Consider the following 20,540-nt stretch of genomic DNA (forward strand, 5'->3'; position numbering starts at 1 on the left):
CTTGTCTAGGTGGCTTAAAGGTACACCTGCGTTAAGGCAGGAGCCTAAGCTGGATGGTCTCATGAGTTCCCTGGAAGGTCTAGGATCCTGGAGACATGTTCACAATTCACCAGCATCCCCATTGTGACTTGAATTCCTGTGTTAGTCATATCTAAGTAGAGCACTACCCAGCAATGGGTGAGTGAGTAAGCACTGACACTTATTCTAGGTAAGACTCCTTACCAGGGGCTAAGGTTGATAAAGAGACTGTATAGAGGTGCTACCCTTATGGAGTTTTTGGTTTAGGTGAGGAATGAGTTACCAATAACACCAGATGCATGCTTAGTGTTAAATGATCAGCACAGTCAATAAGGTCTTTATATATTCAAAGGAGGAAAGCTCCTTATGAGCTGGGATGGTCAAGGAAGGCCTCCTGGGGAAGGCAGGACCTGAACTGCGTCCCTAGGTAGGAGCAGGATTACCAAAAAGAAGGCCACTCCAGGTGGGAGAAAGAGAATGGGCCAGGTCAGTGGTAAGTGGAAGAGGGAGAGAGGGGAGTGGTGATGGGAAAGGAAGTGTGGAAGGACCACATGGTGGAGTATTGCAAGCACCAGGCCAAGGCATTTGTCAGTAGTTGCAAAACAAAAAGAAGCTTCAAAACAAGGTTTAACAATACCTGGCCCATGGAAGCAGTTCCTTGGTATGAATGCACGGAATTCAAGTAGGAAGAAAGAGGTGCTTAGTTTTGACACCACCAGCCTGTACCTCTTCATTTAACCCTGGAATTCACAGCTGGGTTTTTGCTGCTACTTGCCCCATTGCCTCACATTGATCACAGGGTGGAAAGGTTTATGTAAGTACCACCAATGTCTGGGCCATGGCTCAAGTCAGCCAAGTTCTAAGGCTTAGAGTCCAGAGATGGAAGTGAATAGACTTCTTAAGTAACTTCCACATCCTCCTTTATACATTGTATTGATTTCAGAGAGGAAGGGAGAGGGAGAGCGAGATAGAAACATCAATGATGAGAGAGAATCATTGATCGGCTGCCTCCTGCATGCCCCCCACTGGGGATTGAACCCACAAGCCGGGCATATGCCCTTGACGGGAATCGAACCTGAGGACCCCACCCCCACCCCAGTCCACAGGACAATGCTCTATCCACTGAGGCAAACCAGCCAGGGCTCACATTCTCTCTTTGTATAGGATTATCCCTCTTTGGGGCTGATGACCGAGAAGCTGTCCCAGAAAAACATCAATCTGATCTTTGCGGTGACTGAAGGAGTAGTCAAACTCTACCAGGTAACTATGTCATCAGGGCTTCCTAGAATGGGAGTGGAAGTGGGAGTGGGAGTGGGGCTGTGATGGGAGGACTTACCTTAGGGAACCAGCATTGACTATGGTTCCCAAGCAGGAAAGATGCTCCTACAGCCTGCTCCCAGGAGCTAATGATTCCTTTCCAGCTTTGACCTAGCAGTATGGGTGCGTCAATGTTTGCTGTGGGGAAGGGAGCAAGTCAGTGGGGTAAGGGGTGTGAGAGGTGTTCTCTAATTATGCTCAGTGCTGAAAAACTGCTAGATTTATTCCTGGCAGTGACAAGACAAATATCCTCTCTTTCTCCTCAATCTTCATTTCAAGACCCTTCATCTGATTAGGGGAGGGCCTTTGGGGACCACCACCTTCATTCAGTCAGTCTTGGATATTTTCGTCTTCCTTTCTAGAACTACAGTGAGCTCATCCCAGGGACTACAGTGGGGGTTCTGTCTGCGGATTCCAGCAATGTCCTCCAGCTCATTGTTGATTCCTATGGGGTAAGTGTCTTACACTGGGAAAGGGCTGGCTAAGAGTGCACCTCACTTGGCATTTACCCAGGAGGACTCAGATTTGTGAGTCATGGCTGCCAGTTTACCTTGCACCCTTCCTCTTGTTCATCCAGGGGCCAGGTGATGGCCAGCACTGAGAGGAATGCAGCCTTCTGAGAAAGAAATGGCTCAGAATGGAAAGCCAGGGAGCTTGGGAACAATGGGGGGAGAGCTTAGAGGAGGTAGAAGGGGAAGAGAGGATGGGGGTGAGGATGAGAAAGGAGCAGAGTCCTGAAATTAGAGGAGGAGACTGAGTGAGGGAAAGCTGGGCTCCAACAAAAGAGAAGAAGAGGGAGCTGAGCCACAGGGAAGGTGAGGCTGATAAAAAATTAGGTAGAAATTGCTACTACCCAAGGTGACCAGCATTAGCACTTCCCTTTCGCGCATCCAGGAGACCTACAGGAGGGTGTGGCTGGTTTAGATGTTATCCAGACTCACTTAGACACAAGTGAGGAGAGAGAGAGGGAGCAGAGCCTGGGCCGGAAATATAGCAGGTAACAGGCTCTTAGGGGGACTCTGGCAACTTCCAAGTGAACCTCAGCAGCTGGCACTGCAGGGTCAGTCCAGGGCCACCTGGGAGATTCTGCTTGGGATGGAATTGGCACCTACCCATTTCCTCTCAGTCCATTTCCTTACCTTCTTTTGCTCAGAAAATCCGCTCTAAAGTTGAGCTGGAGGTACGTGACCTTCCTGAGGAGTTGTCTCTATCCTTCAACGCCACTTGTCTCAACAACGAGGTCATCCCAGGCCTAAAGTCTTGTGTTGGACTCAAGATTGGAGACACGGTAAGGAGGTCTGGGCAGGGCCTAACCCTGGCCTGTGCCCTGGCATGTCTGTGGGTACCCCACCCCTTCCTTCTTCCCTGCACCTTCTTCCTGCAGGTCATTATCACCTGTAATGGAGCTAAGGCTTCTGTTGCCTAAACTTTATCTGTTAAGTGAACTTCATTGTCAGGATTTTTTTAAAACTTTGAGGTTACCTCTGCTTATTTATACACAGTTGATTGCCAATGAAAATATTTCTTACCTTCAGCCCCTAACCAGTCTCCAACCCTGCCCCACCGCCCAAGGTAAAGCCTTTCTTTCCTCCACAGTGTAAAATGGTAGTCTTCTATAGGTATTTATTGAGCACTGACTTTGTGCCAGACATTGTTCTAGTTGCTGAAGATTCAATGGCAAATGGAACAGGTGAAAATACCCACCCTGATGGAATTTCAGAATGCAAATGTTCACTTTGCCCCTCCGGTCCCTCTGGCTTTCCTTACTTAGTTGTTGGTTCTCCTCTGTTTCTGTCTAAGGGGAGACGGGTTGGTGAAGGCAGGTGGAGGAAAGAGGGGATATTTATATACCCATTTTTTTGAAGATTCTAACCTATTTCATTCTCTCATAAATTATAAAATACAAAGGTGGGTATATGAATGACAAAGTCAGGCAGCACTGAGAAGGGTTTGTCAATGGGCAGAAGTCCATCCCTCTGGGTGGGCCCAGAGCTCCCAGGTGGGTGGGGGCCTCCCTGTTGCGGGGCCAGGAGTGCTGTCCTGTTGGCCTTCATCTTCTCCAGCCGCTTGGCCAGGTGGCTTTGGTTGTGTCTGCTTCCTCCGTCTCATCCAGTGCTGTTAGTCACTCTTGTTGTAACTTCCTTTTTTCTGCTCTCAGTTCATCTTCCACTTTCTCAGCATTCTCAGCAGCAGTTCCAGATCTCAGCACCTGTCCCTCAAGCCGCCTAATACTTTGCTCCAAGGTGGTTATAACCTGTTCTGCTTTTTTTTTTTACCATTTTATTTTTTTATTGATTAAGGTATTACATATGTGTCCTTATCTCCTCATTGCCCCCCAATACCCCCACTCATGCCCTCACCCCCCCTGTTGTCTGTGCCCATTGGCTAGGCTTATATGCATGCATATAAGTTCTTTGGTTGATCTCTCCCCCTTACCCCACCCTCCCGGTTGATCTCTCCCCCTTACCCCCACCCTCCCCTCCCTTCCCTCTGAGGTTTGATGGTCTGAAAGATGCTTCTCTGTCTCTGGATCTGTTCTTGTTCTATTCACTAATTTGTCTATTACCATCTCTGCATTTCAATGAACTGCAAGTCTGAGCCATCGCCCGTGGAGCACTTCCGCTGCTCTTCCTCTAACTGCAGCTTCAGTTTTTTAACCTGTGATAGTAGCTCTTCCTCTCTCCAGCAAGTTTTCATAGCCTTACATCTAGAGGACCCGCCCTCTCCTGCGGACTCCAAGACCGGAGTGGCTTCCCGAGACACCACAGTGATGGCTCCAGGCACTGGTTCATGATTGACGTCACCAATGGGAGTGCCGTCGGGGAGTATAACTAAGCCATGTTTCTCAATAAGCTCATCTCTTTGTCGGAGGCCTTCTTTCAGTTGATCCATTTTGTGCTGCAGCACACTACACATGTTTCTGCCTTTCTAACTCCTTTGATTTTTCTTCATTTTCTCTATAAAATTTTGCCATCTGTTCCTCTTGTTCCTCAATAACAGCCTTGAGGGTATCTACCTGGTAGATCAAATTGTTCTTCTCATTGTCTGACTCTGCATTAGAAACCATGGCTTTCTTATATTTTTCTTCCACTTCAGACAAAGACTCCCGCAATTCGCTTAATGAGGTGTCTGGATCTATTGCGCTGCTGGTGCCCCTGCTTCCTCGTCTGGATGTTTTTCCACGGAGAGGGGTTGTTGCTGAGGCAGGATTTCGAGACGGAGGTCTTGTGTAATGTTCAGCATGCTGTTGGTCAGATTTCTCATCCAACTCGATCTGCTGCTGTTCCAGTTCTCGCACCCGCGTATCTCTTGCTTCTGCCCCGGGCCGCCTGTTTCGCTGCCAGCCTTGCCTCTGCCTCTCTGCCAGTTACTCAGAGCTTCATCTCTGCAGAAATCGGTCTCTCCCAGGTGTCCTTTCCCTCCCAGAGCCAGGAGTGCCCATCTTGTCTTGATCGTCTTTTAACTCTGAAAAATGGTTCTGTGTTTTCAGCCCTGTCCCTGGATGCGGCCGGGAGTCCGCCGGGGTGAAGAGCAGGGAGCAAAGGGCGAGGGGCGCGGAGGGTGACCTCGGTCCTAGGTCCCCCACCAGGCGGGCCGGGCTGGACACGGCAGCTCCAGGTGCCGGCATCCGGTCAGCCAGTCATGGCGGTGTCCCCTGGGCGCCACGGATCAGGCCCCGGGAGGAGCCGGGGCACTGTATATCCATATTTATATTATCTATATTATCTGTATCTATCTCCACCCATCCATCTGTCTATTTTAGGCACATGGCACATACCTCATGTAAGAAATATTGGCCTGGAATGTGTTTGATTGCACAGTGATGAAATGTTATGTGGAAATTGAACAGTAGATCCTGAGCCTGTGGATGGCCACTGTGAGGCATTGTATGGTACAAAAGACGGCTTTGTCTGTCTTGCTGAGGTGATGTCATCAGCCCAGGTAGCTTCGTTGGCCAGAGCAGAGAGTTCACAAGATCATAGGTTCTGTTCTGCTTGAGCTGGTTTATTTCACATGTGGAATAAAAAAACACACCCAGCCCTAGCTGGTTTGGCTCAGTGGATAGAGCATTGGCCTGCAGACTGAAGGGTCCCAGGTTCGATTCCGCCCAAGGGCACATACCCGGGTGGAGGGCTCAATCCCCAGTGGGGGGCATGCAAGAGGCAGCCAGTTGGTGATTCTCTCTCATCATTGATGTTTCAATCTCTCTCCCTCTTCCTTCCTCTCTGAAATCAATAAAGAAATATTTTTTAAAAAAACCAACCTTCTATATCATACCTGTAACACCTGTCTGCACCCAGCCAGGTATGTCACAACATCACAGCTATTCAGGGCTTTTGTTTTTGCTTTGCAGACTTTGGTGTGGGAAGGCACCTCGTTTGGGTATTCCCCAGCAGAGCAGAGAGCAGCTTATTTCCAGGGCTGGAGTGTTCATAGGGTCTACCTGTATCTGAATGCAATCTTATTTTCCATCCAGGTGAGCTTCAGCATCGAGGCCAAGGTGCGAGGCTGCCCCCAGGAGAAGGAAAAGTCCTTTACCATCAAGCCCGTGGGCTTCAAGGACAGCCTCACCATCCAGGTCGCCTTCGACTGTGACTGTGCCTGCCAGGCCCATGCCGAGCCTGACAGCCGCCGCTGCAACAACGGCAATGGGACCTTTGAGTGTGGGGTGTGCCGCTGCGGGCCTGGCTGGCTGGGGTCCCAGTGTGAGTGCTCAGAGGAGGACTACCGCCCCTCCCAGCAGGACGAGTGCAGCCCCCAGGAGGGCCAGCCTGTCTGCAGCCAGCGGGGCGAGTGTCTCTGTGGCCAGTGCGTCTGCCACAGCAGTGACTTTGGCAAGATCACGGGCAAGTACTGCGAGTGTGATGACTTCTCCTGTGTCCGCTACAAGGGAGAGATGTGCTCGGGTGAGTAGAACTGCATGTCCCGCCCATCCTGATACCCACACACACTCACACATCTGCGGTTGAGGTGGGCACAGGAAGGCCTTATGGGGCAGAGCTGAGTAGGTGGTGTTCTACTCCAGTGGGAGAAAACAGAAATGAGGTTCTCTTTCATTCCTCTCAGCTCCCTATGTCCTTGCTCGTGGGGTACAGGGAAATTTGCTCGTAGGAAGGAGTGGGGAAACTTGAAGGTGAAGATAGTTTTTTTCTTTTCTTTCATCTACCCTCCACCTAAAATATTGTAAGTCACTGGTTCCTCATCGTTTTGAGGATACGGACCAATCCTTTTTCAAGGGGGAAAAAAATCACTAACTGTTGGTAATTAAATTTCTAGTATTTATAGGTTTGGAAAATACATGATGTCAGAATATATAGTAAACTAGGTAATAACTGTCTTACATGGATTTATCTTTTCATCACAAAAAGACTTGGAAAATAGTAATGGATACCCAAGGCATTGGAGCACATTTAATGAGCCAAGTGCACTTGGTACAATGACTGGAAAACAGAAAGCTCTTATTAAGTGTTGGCATTATTTTGTTGTCACTATGGGTATTACTATTACTTTTTGGATTCTAGATCTATGCTGATCAAATGGTAGCCACTGGCCACATGTGGTTATTTAAATCTAAATTAATCAAATCAGTTAATTAAAATTTAAAATTAGAAGCTCAGTTCCTCTGTTGCTCAGGAGCCACACGTGGCCAGTGGCCACCACGATGGACAGCACAGATGTATACTGAGTAGCACTGCCGCGGAGAGTCCTGGCCTGCTGACTGGGGGTTATGATATTGAGTCCTTCTACCTGCAGGATACTGAGTTGTTATCCTTCTCATTACAACAATTCAGTAAAATCTTGGCCCATTGATCATCTCAAACTGGCTTCTCCTTGTCCCAAAGACCACTCCTGGGGTACTTCCCCAGCCAGAAAAGGTTGAGCTGATGTTGATGTAGTCTTTATCTGCACTGACAATACTCTAGGAGGCAAATAGGCCGTCTGGATTGTTCCCGGGCACTGGGGGCGGGTCAGGAAAAACGCAGTCGCTCTTTCCATGCAGCTTGCCCTTCTCAGATGATCTCTCTCTGCTCCTCTCCTTGATGAGCCAGCCCTTCCTTTTATTTATTATTTTTTTACTGGGCTGTAACCATTGTGGCTTAATCCCTCTTGTGACAGATTGAAGATGTTTGCAAATTGATTGGGACTGGTTTATGGGTGTATTGTGTGGCCAATCAAACAGAGATTATAATTGGCTTCTATGGTGACCAAATCCATGACCCAAGTTGGCTTCATTTGCATTGGGGTTCTAACCAGCTGAGCTCATCTACCAGATGTTCACTTTAACATCAGCCTTTAAAAAGTCTTGATGACAAAGGTAAATCTATGTCATGCTAAAGCATGTCCAATAATATAAAAATGGCTCCTGTTTATTATCAACATTGTTTCCTTTACTCATGCCAACAAAGTATGAGAGAGGTTGGAAAAAGGATATCAGAGCAATTAATTGAGAGATCTCTCTCTCTCACACACACACACACTCACACACACACACTAGCAGTTTGAATTAGGAGATGAGGCAGGAGTAAGTTCATTTTAATATTTAATGATATTTACATCATATTCAAAGTACCAAAGGGAATGGGTAAATTTGACCTGGGAGATCCCTTGTGGGGAGAGATTGGGGCTGAAGGGGAGAGGGTTGTCAGAGGAGAGGCCTACAGAGAGCCCACTGTGGGCCCCAGGGACAGAGGGAGGTGCACTAGGCTTCCATGGCCTGATTGTTCCTGGCCTGGTGTGGGAGGGATCCCAGCAGAGTGTTTCTTTTGGCTGCCAGCCCCACTGAAGCCACGAAACATAGCTGCTGGGGTCTGCAGCCCCGGTTCCTGCCTCCCACCAGGGCAAGAACAGCCTGTCCTCTATGTGCTGCAGCCCAATTCATGAGGGAACCACAGCAGCCACTGCAGCCTCTCGGAGGCTTCCCTCCCCCACTTCCTGCCAGCGTTCTGGGTGCCCACTGGTCTCAGGGCTGGACCCTGTGGTGCGTCATCACATTCCCCAGTGACAGATACTCGGGGACACACAATCATTGAGCACCTGCCCTGTGCCAGGCACCCAGTCCGTATGGGTGAGCAGGGGTCATGCATGATTCCTACCCTCTCCGGGCTTATAGCCCAGCTGGCTATTGCCCCTCCCCAGAGCTGTTGGCCCGTAGTCTATTGTTTGCTGCAAACAGGGGCTCATGAGGCAGGAGGGCTATGACTTGGCCATTTCTCTAGCTCCTGGCCTCCCCCTCCCCTCCTTCCCAATGGAGGCACACATGGCCTTCCTGGTTGCACCTTGTCAAACACAGGGAGTGCCTCTTTGTCCTGGTGAGACCCTTCCACCTGCCACATCCATGGACAGAGATCGATCGCCTCCCCGCCCTCGGGAGCCAGGTTCTGTGCTGTGTGCTGTAGTGATGTGCAATAGGGAGGCATGATAAGACAGTTTGCCCTTCATCCACTTACCTGAGCAGAAGTCACAGCACAAGGCACAACCTGCCAGATCCGAGAAGAGAGGTCCTCAGGGAGTTCCCCGCAGAGACTCACTGTGGACACGTGAGGCCTGGGTGGCTTCATGGAGGAGGCGGGATATCAAAGGAAGGGCTGGCTCATCAAGGAGAGGAGCAGAGAGATCTATCATCTCCAAAGGGCTCTGCATGGAAAGAGCGACTGCGTTTTCCCTGACCTGAAATAAGGGCCCCTCCTTGTTGCCTCCTGCCCTACTTTCCTCCTCTTTCTCACACTTTCTCTTCACTTATCCCCCCGCTTCCTCTGACTTTCCTATGAACTCAGACTCAGCCACCCTGTTGCTGGAGGGGCCCCAGTCCCGTGACATTACTACACTGTGGCTTCCTTTTCAGGGTTGACCCTGCCGGAGCCGGGGGTCAGCCTGCTGGCTCTGGCCTGCCACTTCCCCTCCAACCTCACTCCCTGGCCGGCCTGGCAGACCCTTTCCTCAAAGATCACTTTGTTTAGCTTCACAAAGGAAACACTATGGGACAAGGGTTTCTGAGGAGGCTGAGGTCTCAGGGCTGCCAGGCCTCTGTGGTGTCGGCCTTTCGCTGGCCGGGAGCCCTGGCCAAAAGGTGGGTGTAGTGGGTACTGCGGGCCCCACTCTGCTGGCTGGCACAACCTTTCCCCAGACGCTGTTGTGGCTGCTCATAATAGTGCACAGCTGCCCTTTCTCTGGAGAATTATCTTCCGCTGACAGGAGCTGTCTTGCCCTCAGACCTTGGCCAATGACTGACAGATAAGGGGTTACACAAGGCCAGGTCTTTTGCCTCAAAGGTGGGCTAGGTCTGTGGTGCCATTCACCTCCGGAGCCCACTATGGGATCAGGCCAAAGGGAGTCTCCAGCTGAAACCGCACTCCTGCCAGCCTTTGACGTCTGCCCTGCATCCCTCCCTCCCTTCTACTAAGTCACTTGAACAAGAATCTCCCCATAAGCTGTACTTCTAGGGAACCCAACCTCTTTCTTCTTTCTCCACCTTCTGCCAGGCCAGTGTCTCTGCTCTGCATATATCCTGGGCAGCTGTGGCAGATGAGGTTGTGTTTCCCATCCTTCGTGGGAAATAGACATTTCTTTCCAGGGCAGTGAGGGTGTGTGTCTGAGTCTTGAATGCCAGTGTGGTTACGAGCGGATGATGCTGGGGTCATTGGCAGAGGGACCTGTAGTGGCTGAGAGACATGAGTAAGACCCACTGGGGAGAAAGAGGGACCAGCTTGTTGTTGTTTGAGCCTGGCCATGGACACCCCCTCCTCCAGCAGCATGCAGCCCGTCTGCTCTCACAGACCAATTCAGGTTACTTCCCCCTTGCTCCCTGCCTTTCCTCTGATTAACAATCAGATTTTTATTGTTCATCCACTTCTTCCTGATTCAGAGTCCTGGGGCATGAGTCATCTTTATGCAGGTTTAGGAGCCATGTTTTAAAGCCTTGTTAAATAAATATTAGGGGGATATAGCATTGAGAGATATTGTCAGCATTTAAACAGTATAAGTTCCACCCTTGTCTCTCTCCCATCCCTACACACATGCAGTAAAGGGAATAGGTCTTTTCAACTAGGGCTGATGGCTCTTATAATAATGCAATAATACAACACAGAGCACACGTTTTCAGGAATTTAACTAGGATGTAACCTTCATTAGAGAAGGGACCCTGCCTGTCTTGTCCACTGTGGAATCTCCAGTGCCCAGCACGTGGTGTGAGCTCAGTAAATATTTGTTGAATGAGTGGACAAATAAACATTAATTGCATGCCTATCAGATGTTATGCTAATCATCATTGATGAAAACATTAATATTTGGTGCCAGTTGGGTACTGGAATTATCAGGGGGAACACTTTGTAAAGTACATCTGAAAATAATATTGAATATAAGCTGTAATTGAAAAAAATTAAAAATTAATGTGATATGTGCTCTCCCGTCAAGGAACTCACAATCTAGAAAGAGAAACAGATAGACAAGCAAAAGGGTGAACATGAAGGTTAAAATAGAGGTACATCCATATAAGTGCTGGCAGAACACATGACTGACTATTGATTTGGCCTGTGAAGGTCAGAAAAAGTCCCAGAGAGGAAGGAACATCTGAGTTGAGCCATAAGGGTGAGTGGGAGTTTGGCAGTGGTCACAGGAAGAAGAGGAGTCTAGACAGAGGGAACAGCATGAATAGAAGCATGGGGATATGAAGGTAGTGTAGAAGATGGTGAGCAGTTCCATGTGGTGACTAGTGTGTGGTAAGGTGAGGCGGGTGCTGAGAGATAAAGCTGGGAAGCAGGTTGAGCCACTGATGTGGGGTTGGGGCCCTCACCAACTGCTCTGCCCCCGTGGGCTGTGTGTCTTCAGGCCACGGCCAGTGCAGCTGTGGGGACTGCCTGTGTGACTCTGACTGGACCGGCTACTACTGTAACTGTACCACGCGCACCGACACCTGCATGTCCAGTAACGGGCTGCTGTGCAGCGGCCGGGGCAAGTGCGAGTGCGGCAGCTGCGTCTGCATCCAGCCGGGCTCCTACGGGACCACCTGTGAGAAGTGTCCCACCTGCCCTGATGCCTGCACCTTTAAAAAGTGAGTGAGCGGGGAAGTGAGTTGGAGAGAGTTGGGTGTGAGATTGGGAAGGTGGGTGTGTGTGGAGAGGGTCCCCCAGACTAGAATCCCCAACTCTCCAGGTTTGGTCTCTTCCTCACCAAAGCTTTATGGGGAGGAGTCTGTTCCAGCCACATGGCTAGTTTTCCTCATTCACTGAAAACTTTGGGGAAAGGTGAAGGGGGAGCCAACCACGAAGGAGTCAGTGTAGTACCAGCTGGACTCCAGTTGGAGAAACCCCTCTTCTAGGATAGCATCCTGAATCCCTGAGTTGGAAAGCTAAATCGGATTACTTCTGGGGAACATTCAAGTGCTGATGTTCTGATTCTGTGGGAGATGTGGGGCTGGAGCTACACTAAGGCAACAGATGTCCACCAGTACAATCATCTCTCATTTGGGGATCAGAGGAAGCTTCTGGCAACCCAAGTTCATGGCACTACCATTTCTCCTTCCACTTAAGAGTGGTAAGAGAAATAGCATCTGTATAGGGCCGCGTGCTTAGAAGGGCCCCCACCGGCTTTAATACACTGCTGTCACTGACTTGAAATTCTTAGTAATTTTTGAGCAAGGGGCCTGACATTTTCATTTTGCACTGGGTCCCCAAACTATGTTACTGGTTCTGACTTTAAGGTTCCCAGAAGTACCGTAGGGTTCACCCTCCTGTCATGGCCTCGGATGGAGAAATCTAATGACGTTGCATGGAGGCCTCTGCCTGCCAGGCCTTGAACTCCAGATTTGACTCTCTGGACCCCAGGAGGGTCTTACAGATGGTTCTGTTTGTGTGTTTGTTCTCTGAGCTGGAGCAGCTTCCTGGGTGTATGGAGTCAGAGCCAGACTAAAACACTCTCAGGATTGCTCCCAGCTTGCTTTAATCCCTGTGCCCTCTTTCCTCCTCCCCTCTTTCCTTAGGGAGTGTGTCGAGTGTAAGAAGTTTGAGCGCGGAACCCTATACACGGAAAACACCTGCAACCGTTACTGTCGTGATGAGGTTGAGTCTGTGCAGGAGCTTAGTAAGTTCAGCCTGTCAGTATTTCTGATTTAATCTCAGAAACTATCCAACTCTCATCTGTAACATGGGGGAGTAATTTTGACCTCAAAGGCACGCAGCCCTGATGCACAGTAGGCACTTAATGAAAGCTGACTAGAGAGTCCTTCTCATTTCTACTAATTTGTTCAGCCGATCCTCCCCTTTGTGATTCCTAGAACCCACAAACTCAGCAAGATCCTGCAAATAACTTTCAAAGCGTGTATAAATCAGGCAACGGAGCTATATCTCCTCAAGGAAAGAAGAGAAAGCACCCCCATTTTACAGATGAAGAAACTGAAGCGCAGAGTGGGAGAGTAGTTACCCACGACAGTCTTGGCTTAGCAGGCTAGTAAGCATTGACTAAGAATGCCCAGGCATTCAGCTTTGTTGGAGGAGAACCTTCACCCTTACAGATATGTAGCCAAAATCATATCTGAAGCCTTTGTGGCTCTCTAGAGCCCCTTGTGGAATAGACAATAAAGTGGGGAGCAACTCTTGTTTGCAGCTATTCTGGTTTGTACTTCATTTTGACCTGAAGAAAATGATCTTTGCTGCTGTCAGCACATCTGATATTGTTTTGGGGCCAGGTAGCATTGGGTGGGGCCAGGGAGATGGTGATCTCTCTGGAGATAATAATCTCCCACGAAGGCAGGAAACATGTTTTCAGTGAGAGCTACAGAAAGACACAGCCAATCAGTCAGCTTTTAGGCCGGGGTGTTATGGAAAAGGGTCAGATGTCTGGATCCTTTGACAAACATCCGAAGTGGGGCTGGAGTTAGAGTGATTTGGGGATTGAGTTTGAAGAAATAATTTTTTTTTTCTGGAGGACACTGTGCTTGCTATGATCAGTTTAGGGAGGAGGGGCTGCTCAGATGTGAGATATTTTTGTTATCTAGACTAGATGGGTATTACAGGTTAGTTGTTAAGTATTTCTATACCCTACCTGCCATGATAATCATAAAAATAAATATTTATTTGTATGAAATTTTATAAGTTATAAAAATATCTCTTCATGCACATAATCATCGTCTTCTCCCAACAACCTAGTAAAGTAGAACTATAGGACTACTGTTATCTTCATTTGGAGGATGCGGAAATTGAATCTCAGGAAAGTTAAGTAACTTGCCCAAGCAAATTAGTGGTGAGTTAAGATTAGAAATAAACACCAAAATTCTTACTCTTTACATCATACTAGAATGCCACTGGTTCACTAAATTAAAGACTTAATGAGATAAAGTTTGTAGACTGTGCTTTGAGACTCATGCTAGTCACTTACTTGCTGAGTGAATTTGACACATTTGCTTAATCTCATCGTGTGTCAGTTTTACCCATCAATTTCATCAGTGTAGGGCAGCAGTTCTCAACTTGTGGGTCGCGACCCCTTTGGCGGTCGAACGACCCTTTCACAGGGGCCGCCTAAGACCATCCTGTATATCAGATATTTACATTACGATTCATAACAGTAGCAACATTACAGTTATGAAGTAGCAACGGAAATAATTTTATGGTTGGATCACAACATGAGGAACTGTATTTAAAGGGCCAGAAAGTTGAGAACCACTGGTGTAGGGCATGGTGCAGCTGGAAGAGGGTAACCCATAGTGTCACTGTCAGAATCACAGGCTTTAGAATGAGAAGGAATGCAACCTACAAAACATGATGGGAATCAGAAGAGAGGATGGCTCTGGAGAGAAACACTGGGTCAGAAGCAGAAATGGAGGACCTCTGAGGGCTAAATTAACAAACTATTGAGAATCATTGAGCAAGCAGAGAAATGAAAGAGAGGGAATGGAACACCCGCTCTTGACTTTATGCCATTTAATTTTCAACCATCTCTGTGAGGTGAGAGCATCATTTTCCTTTTATTTATGAAGGAAGAGGAATTCATGAGGTCAAGTAACTTACCCAAGGTCACACAACTGGTAAGTGGTAGAGCCAAGCTTTGAATCAGATTGTGTAATACTATTATATCATGTCCCTTCCTGAGGAAGGAATAAGAACCAAAAAGGGGCGGTGAGGGACAAAGTACATCAGTCAGGATCATTTGGAGGCAATTGCCGGGCACAACAGCCATCTCAAATCTAGGCACCTTGCCTAATGTCAAGCGTAGGGTTTTCTGTTGCATAATTTCACAGAAATTCCATGAGTGGGGTTCGGAGATGACCCCATCTTCCAGGAATTGACCAATTTTTTTTCGTTCTTTCATCTTCCCCTCTCTTCCAGAGGACACTGGCAAGGATGCAGTGAATTGCACCTACAAGAATGAGGATGACTGTGTCATCAGATTCCAGTACTATGAAGACTCCAGTGGAAAGTCCATCCTGTATGTGGTAGAAGAGCCAGGTGAGTGAACCCCGAGGGCCCCTGGCCCTGCCCCCAGGGAGCGGGAGAACCATGTTAGGCAGTTATTTCATCTATCATGCCTCTTAAATGGAACAGCCAGGTTAAGCCTGACCGTACTAGGACAAGTGATAAGGTAGGGCCTGTCATCTGGGTATGGACGATATATAAATACAAATATTAGCAAGACGCCGAAACCGGTTTGGCTTAGTGGATAGAGCGTTGGCCTGCGGACTGAAAGGTCCCAGGTTCGATTCCGGTCAAGGGCATGTACCTGGGTTGCGGGCACATCCCCAGTAGGAGATGTGCAGGAGGCAGCTGGTCAATGTTTCTCTCTCATTGATGTTTCTAACTCTCTATCTCTCTCCCTTCCTCTCTGTGAAAAATCAATAAAATATATTTAAAAAAAAAACAAAAAACACACACAAATATTAGCAAGAAAGTGATTTCCTAATTGATGAAATAGAAAAATAAGGTGGATAAAAAGAGGAAGAATGTAAATATGGATCCCACGAAGGAACAAAATATATCATAGCATTTTTTTTGAGGTGATAATGTTAAGAAGTAAGGAATTTAAATTCTAGGACTTCTCTGCACAAGGCATCTGCTCTACTATAAGTTAAATGGTTGCCAAGAGCAACCGGCTTGCTGCTTCAGAGGAAGGCCTGATGGTTTGAGTGACCTTACCAGGTTCACTATGAGACACGGTAAAGGGTTTGAGTTACCAACCCAATGCTTCCCTAAGCACTGAAAATATAGTGCTTGCTCTCAAGGCCCTCTGGAGGCAGGTGGAGCTCAGGTCATCATATACAGACCAATCACAGGTTTGTCACCATCCAACACAGTAGATTTGCTTGCTTTTCCTTACCACCTTCCTCTTCTCCCTTTCCCTTAAGCGATTGATTAAGATATAAATCACTAGAAAATAGTTTTGAGTACTTATTATATATCAGGCAGTGACTTGGCTAGGTGCTGGGAATATAACAGTAAATAAGGCAGGTGCAAATGTGGCACTCACAGACCATGGGGGAGACAGGCCTGTAAACCAGTAGTGAGGGATAAAGGCCATGATATGGTGGTGGGGGGGGGTGGACAAGAACTTAATGGAGTGCCCTAGCCGGTTTGGCTCATTGGATAGACGGTCAGTCCACGGACTGAAAGGTCCTGAGTTCAATTCTGGTCAAGGGCATGTACCTCCATTGCAGGCTTGATCCCTGGCCCTGGTCAGAGCAGTGTGTGGGAGACAGCCAATCAATGTGTCTCTCTCACATAAATGTTTCTCTCCGTTTTCCCCCCTCCCTTCCACTCTCTCTAAAAATCAATAGAAATATATCCTTGGGTGAGGATTAACAACAACAACAAAAAATAACTTAAGGGAGTGAAGGAACAATCTCCGCAGACAGAGGCTAAGTTGGTTGGTTTACATTCTTTACAGCTGTAGGCAGTTCTTCAAATCATTCTTTTGACTGAGGCAGGCAGACTTCTTCTGTAAAGGGCCAGATGTTAAATATTTTTGGATTTGTGGGCCATGTGGTCTCTGCTGTGACTCCTCTGCTATGTAGCAGGAAAGCAGCTATAGGCAATATGTAAATGAAGGAGTCTGGCTGTATTTACAAAACCAGGTGGCAAGCAGCACTTTGCGGGCCAGTTTGCTGACACCTGCTTTACAGCAGTGGTTATGAAACTTTTGTGTTTTCTTGTTAAAAAAAAAAAAAAATCCAGAGTCCTGAGCCCTGACCTATTTCCACAAAATTTTGCCTCTGTGTTCTTCATTAATGCTCTTGGTAATTGTGGTGTACCCCAATATGTTGAAGTGATAATGCTTTAGACACATCACTTGCCCCAATGAGCTTTCTCAGGCCTCCTCCAGCCTCATTCCACTGACCAGGTTTAGTGCTCCTGTTTGATTCCCATAGCAGCCCCGTTTCCCTTAAAAGGCCTTCATCATACTGTTGAATTGCTTCTTCAGTCACCAGTGTCTCTCAGTAGATTATAAACTCCATAAGCACGGGAACTATCTGTTTTATCAATTGTTATATCCCCATACTTGGCTCAGTCATCTACAGAGAAGATAATAAATGGCTTGTGAATGAATCAATAGGACTGGTTATTCCTAGGAGACAGGCAGGCTTATATACATCTTGATATCTGTTAGGACAGTTTTGGCTGCTTATAGAAGGAAGGGGGTGAAAGTGGGCAAAGGGCTGCTACAGCGATGTCACCCAGCTTGTTGCTGTCGCCATGAGTATGGGAGAGCATGGTGCCCCCATCTGTGATATTTTTCATCCACTTTTTCCAGAGCTCTCACCCTTCATAAGGGAAAAGGAAGAGAAAGAAAGGGCATCACCTGAGTTTTATTTAGTGACTCAAGGGAAAGCTGACATGGGGAAGGAGAGAAAGAAGTCTGGGTGTGTATCTATGGTGAGCAGATGTGGATTATTTGGATATGACGTCTCACACTTTCACACCCATCTGTGTTGAACCATTTCACAGGTTTTCCACACCCACCTTATGGGTACCTTTGCCCCTTCTCATTTCAGAAGGGTGGTATGTTCTTGCTTTTATACCCAGCTATTTTCACGAATTTATTTACCTAGCTCTGGGTATATAATCTTGCAGATTACTTCATCTCTTTGCTACATCCTTACTGTTGCTTCTGCTGTGTCACTTACCAAATCTTTTGGCTGGGTATTCTGAGACTGGAACCTTCTATTTGGAGTGGTAGAGAACAAAGATGATGATAACCTGGGATGGTTCGAATAACCCCTGGAGGAAGATAACTTTTCTGACTTACTGACAGTAGGCCTCTTCCTCCACATTAGGAGATAGGACCCAGACCCAGATTTCCTGTCTTACTGCCTTGAATTTCTAAGTTCTGCCTCTCTCTCCTCTTACCCAACCTAAACCATTTTCAGGGGCTCTGGCTTTGAGTAGAATGTAGCATTCTACTGAAGTATAGAAGGAGATTATTTTAGTTCTCTTCCCTAACTCATGCCCTTGCAGAGGCTCTCTTTGGAAGACAGGAGCCACTGCAGGGTAGTAGAGAGATTGCCAAAGGGTTTGGCATTGACTAAGTGGTGTTAGGCCTTAGCTAGGCCCTCATTGCTCCTGGATAGGATTGCCTGATAAAATACAGTATGTCCATGCACTATTTGGTACATACTTATGCTAAAAAGTTATGAATTCAAATTTAATTGGACTTCCTGTACTTTTGTCAAATCTGCTAACCTTACCCAGTCTTTCCTGACCCCACCATGGGTCCTCATCACTGTGGCTGGAAGGACTCTCCAGAGACCCCCTGTGGGAAGCCTGCCAACCACCCCTTTCAAGACAGATGGTTAACAGATATCCCCAACCCCACAAAGACCTCCTGGCATTCTACTTGTCCTGCCCATACTGACATGCAGAGTTGAAGAGATTTCAATTTGGGATTGGCGGGCTTGGCCCTCCCTCAATCTTCCAGAGAATTCGTAATTGTTTTTTCCCAGAAGAACTGAGCCTTTCACCCCTGGGAACTCAGACACTGGAACCTCACAGCTTCTCTCCAGGCACTCCTTTAATTATAGACAGGTTGTAATTTGGTGGCTTGGGAAAATGCCAGCTTGGGTTTGTGGTGGTGGTTGTTTTTGGACAGTGTGTGGTGAACATAGGGTGCATGTTTAGAGAGGAAGGTGGGAGACAGTGTGGAAAGTGGGTGTGACCTCCTCCTCAGACCCATCAATAGGCATATATACAAACACTTAATTACATAACACCTGAGAGGTTGCTAGAGTGAGGTCACCCATCAGACACTTGTGGTTATGGGAAGCAGAGCTCTGCTGAGCATACTTATCCTGGCCCTCAGAGGGGTGACACACCTCTGTCTGTGTTGGTTGTTGACTGGGGTTGAAGAGGAAGTCAGCTCTCAATAGGGTTAGGATTTTAGATGACTACATATTTTGGGAAGGAACCCAAAATATTGTCTTGGTTGGCAGGCCGCTTGGTCTCTAAGTATGCTGAAAAAGGTCATCAGGTTCCCAGCCCTCGGGGTTGTAAATATTTGGATTAGGGTAGCAAACTCAAATACTTACAGGAGCTAAGTAAATAAATTAGTGATTACAGCCAGGTATAACAAGAACGCCACCGATAATGGTAGCTGATAATTATTGCACACTAATGCTATGCCAGACATTGTTCTGAGTTCTTTTAATTCCTTAAGTATTCCTCATAGCAAGTTTTCAAAGTCAGTGCTGCTACTTTCTCCATTTTAAAGATGGTAAAACAGGAAACAGACACCCAGAAAGGTTAATTTATCAAAGGCCACATAGCAAAGTAAGTGGTAAACCAGGATTCAAACCCATGCAGTCTGGTTCCAGAGCCCACACACAGTAGCGCAGATTCAGTGGCAAGCCATACTTTGCTACTGTTTAGTGGAGAAAAGAGCCAGTGGTGAGGACTGTGGCCAACATGTCCCATCTAAAAGAGGCAGTTGTGCCTGGCCAATGTGGCTCAGTTGTTGAGTGTCAGCCCATGAACCAGGAGGTCATGGCTCAATTCCCAGTCAGGGCATATGACTGGGTTGCAGGCTCTATCCCCGGTAGAGGGCATGCAGGAGGCAGCCGATTGATTGTTCTCTCTCTTCACTGATATTTCTCTTCCTCTCTCCCTCTCCCTTTCTATCAAATCAATAACAATATATTTAAATCAAATAAATAAATAAAAGGGGCAGCTGCTCCTCAGCCCTCACCAGTTGCTGCCCTGTAAAAATATAGGTCCAGTGTTTCTAGATCATTTGATTTTTTAAAAAGAGAATCTGAAATTTTGGGGGGAGACTCCTGATTATCCATGTTGCCATTAAAATAAAATGTTTAATAAATACTGTGTGAGCCCACATCAAATAGACTAGACTCTGCCTAGGGGTGACAGGCTCACTGCCTGATTTAAACCACTCAGCACAGATGATTGCTGTCCTAAAAATTAAGCCTGGCAAGCGTGGCTCAGTGGTTGAGCATTGACCTATAAATCCAGGAGGTCCCGGTTGTATTCGTGGTCAGGGCACATGCCCAGGTTGTGGCTTGATCCCCAGTGTGAGGCATGCAGGAGGCAGCCAATCAATGATTCTCTCTCATTGTTGATGTTTCTATCTTTCCCTCTCCCTTCCTCTCTGAAATCAATTAAAAAAGATCAATAAGATCTTTAAAAAAAGGTATTATTTATAGCCAGTTCAAGTGATTTCTGCTCCACTCACAACCACCCTGCTCTCTGCTATCTCCGGACAGAGTGTCCCAAGGGCCCGGACATCCTGGTGGTCCTGCTCTCAGTGATGGGGGCCATTCTGCTCATTGGTCTTGCTACGCTGCTCATCTGGAAGCTCCTCATCACCATCCATGATCGGAAGGAGTTTGCGAAATTTGAGGAAGAACGAGCCAGAGCAAAATGGGACACGGTAAGAGACTGGGCTGGATTTTCTTAAGCTGTTGGCGTGGAGCCTGAAGTGGTCGCAGCAGATGCTTACGGTGGCCAGGTTCAGCCAGTAGTTTTCCATTTAGCCTCTGACCTGGAAACTGGGCGATGGTCTAACTGTTCCGCTGTCCTTACGCTTCCTGGAAACCACCTGATTCTCTCTCTACCACCACAGGCCACATAGTGAGTACTGGCTGAGCACAGATAGGGCCCGACTCTGCTGTGAACATGATGAAGAGATGAAAAGGAAACAATCTCCAATGGAGGGAGATAGACAAACTTGAGAATCCTACATGGAGAACATAGAATATATACATGGAGAACATAGAG

General features: G+C 47.4%; 1 protein-coding gene and 1 pseudogene across 2 annotated transcripts in view; one reads left to right on the forward strand and one right to left on the reverse strand.

The window, feature by feature from the left end:
• Positions 1–20,540, forward strand: part of ITGB3 (integrin subunit beta 3) — a 51,768-nt gene that overhangs the window by 27,028 nt on the left and 4,200 nt on the right. For both annotated transcript variants that reach the window (XM_006770271.2, XM_006770272.2), the window contains exons 7-14: positions 1,183–1,278; positions 1,698–1,787; positions 2,489–2,623; positions 5,813–6,242; positions 11,161–11,383; positions 12,311–12,411; positions 14,652–14,771; positions 20,027–20,193. In XM_006770271.2, the coding sequence (XP_006770334.1) occupies positions 1,183–1,278; positions 1,698–1,787; positions 2,489–2,623; positions 5,813–6,242; positions 11,161–11,383; positions 12,311–12,411; positions 14,652–14,771; positions 20,027–20,193 (1,362 nt within the window). The remainder of the gene's footprint in view (positions 1–1,182; positions 1,279–1,697; positions 1,788–2,488; positions 2,624–5,812; positions 6,243–11,160; positions 11,384–12,310; positions 12,412–14,651; positions 14,772–20,026; positions 20,194–20,540) is intronic.
• On the reverse strand, positions 3,870–4,777 carry LOC102764467 (annotated as a pseudogene).

Source organism: Myotis davidii, unplaced genomic scaffold, assembly GCF_000327345.1.
Source record: "Myotis davidii unplaced genomic scaffold, ASM32734v1 scaffold684, whole genome shotgun sequence".
NCBI lineage: Eukaryota > Metazoa > Chordata > Mammalia > Chiroptera > Vespertilionidae > Myotis > Myotis davidii.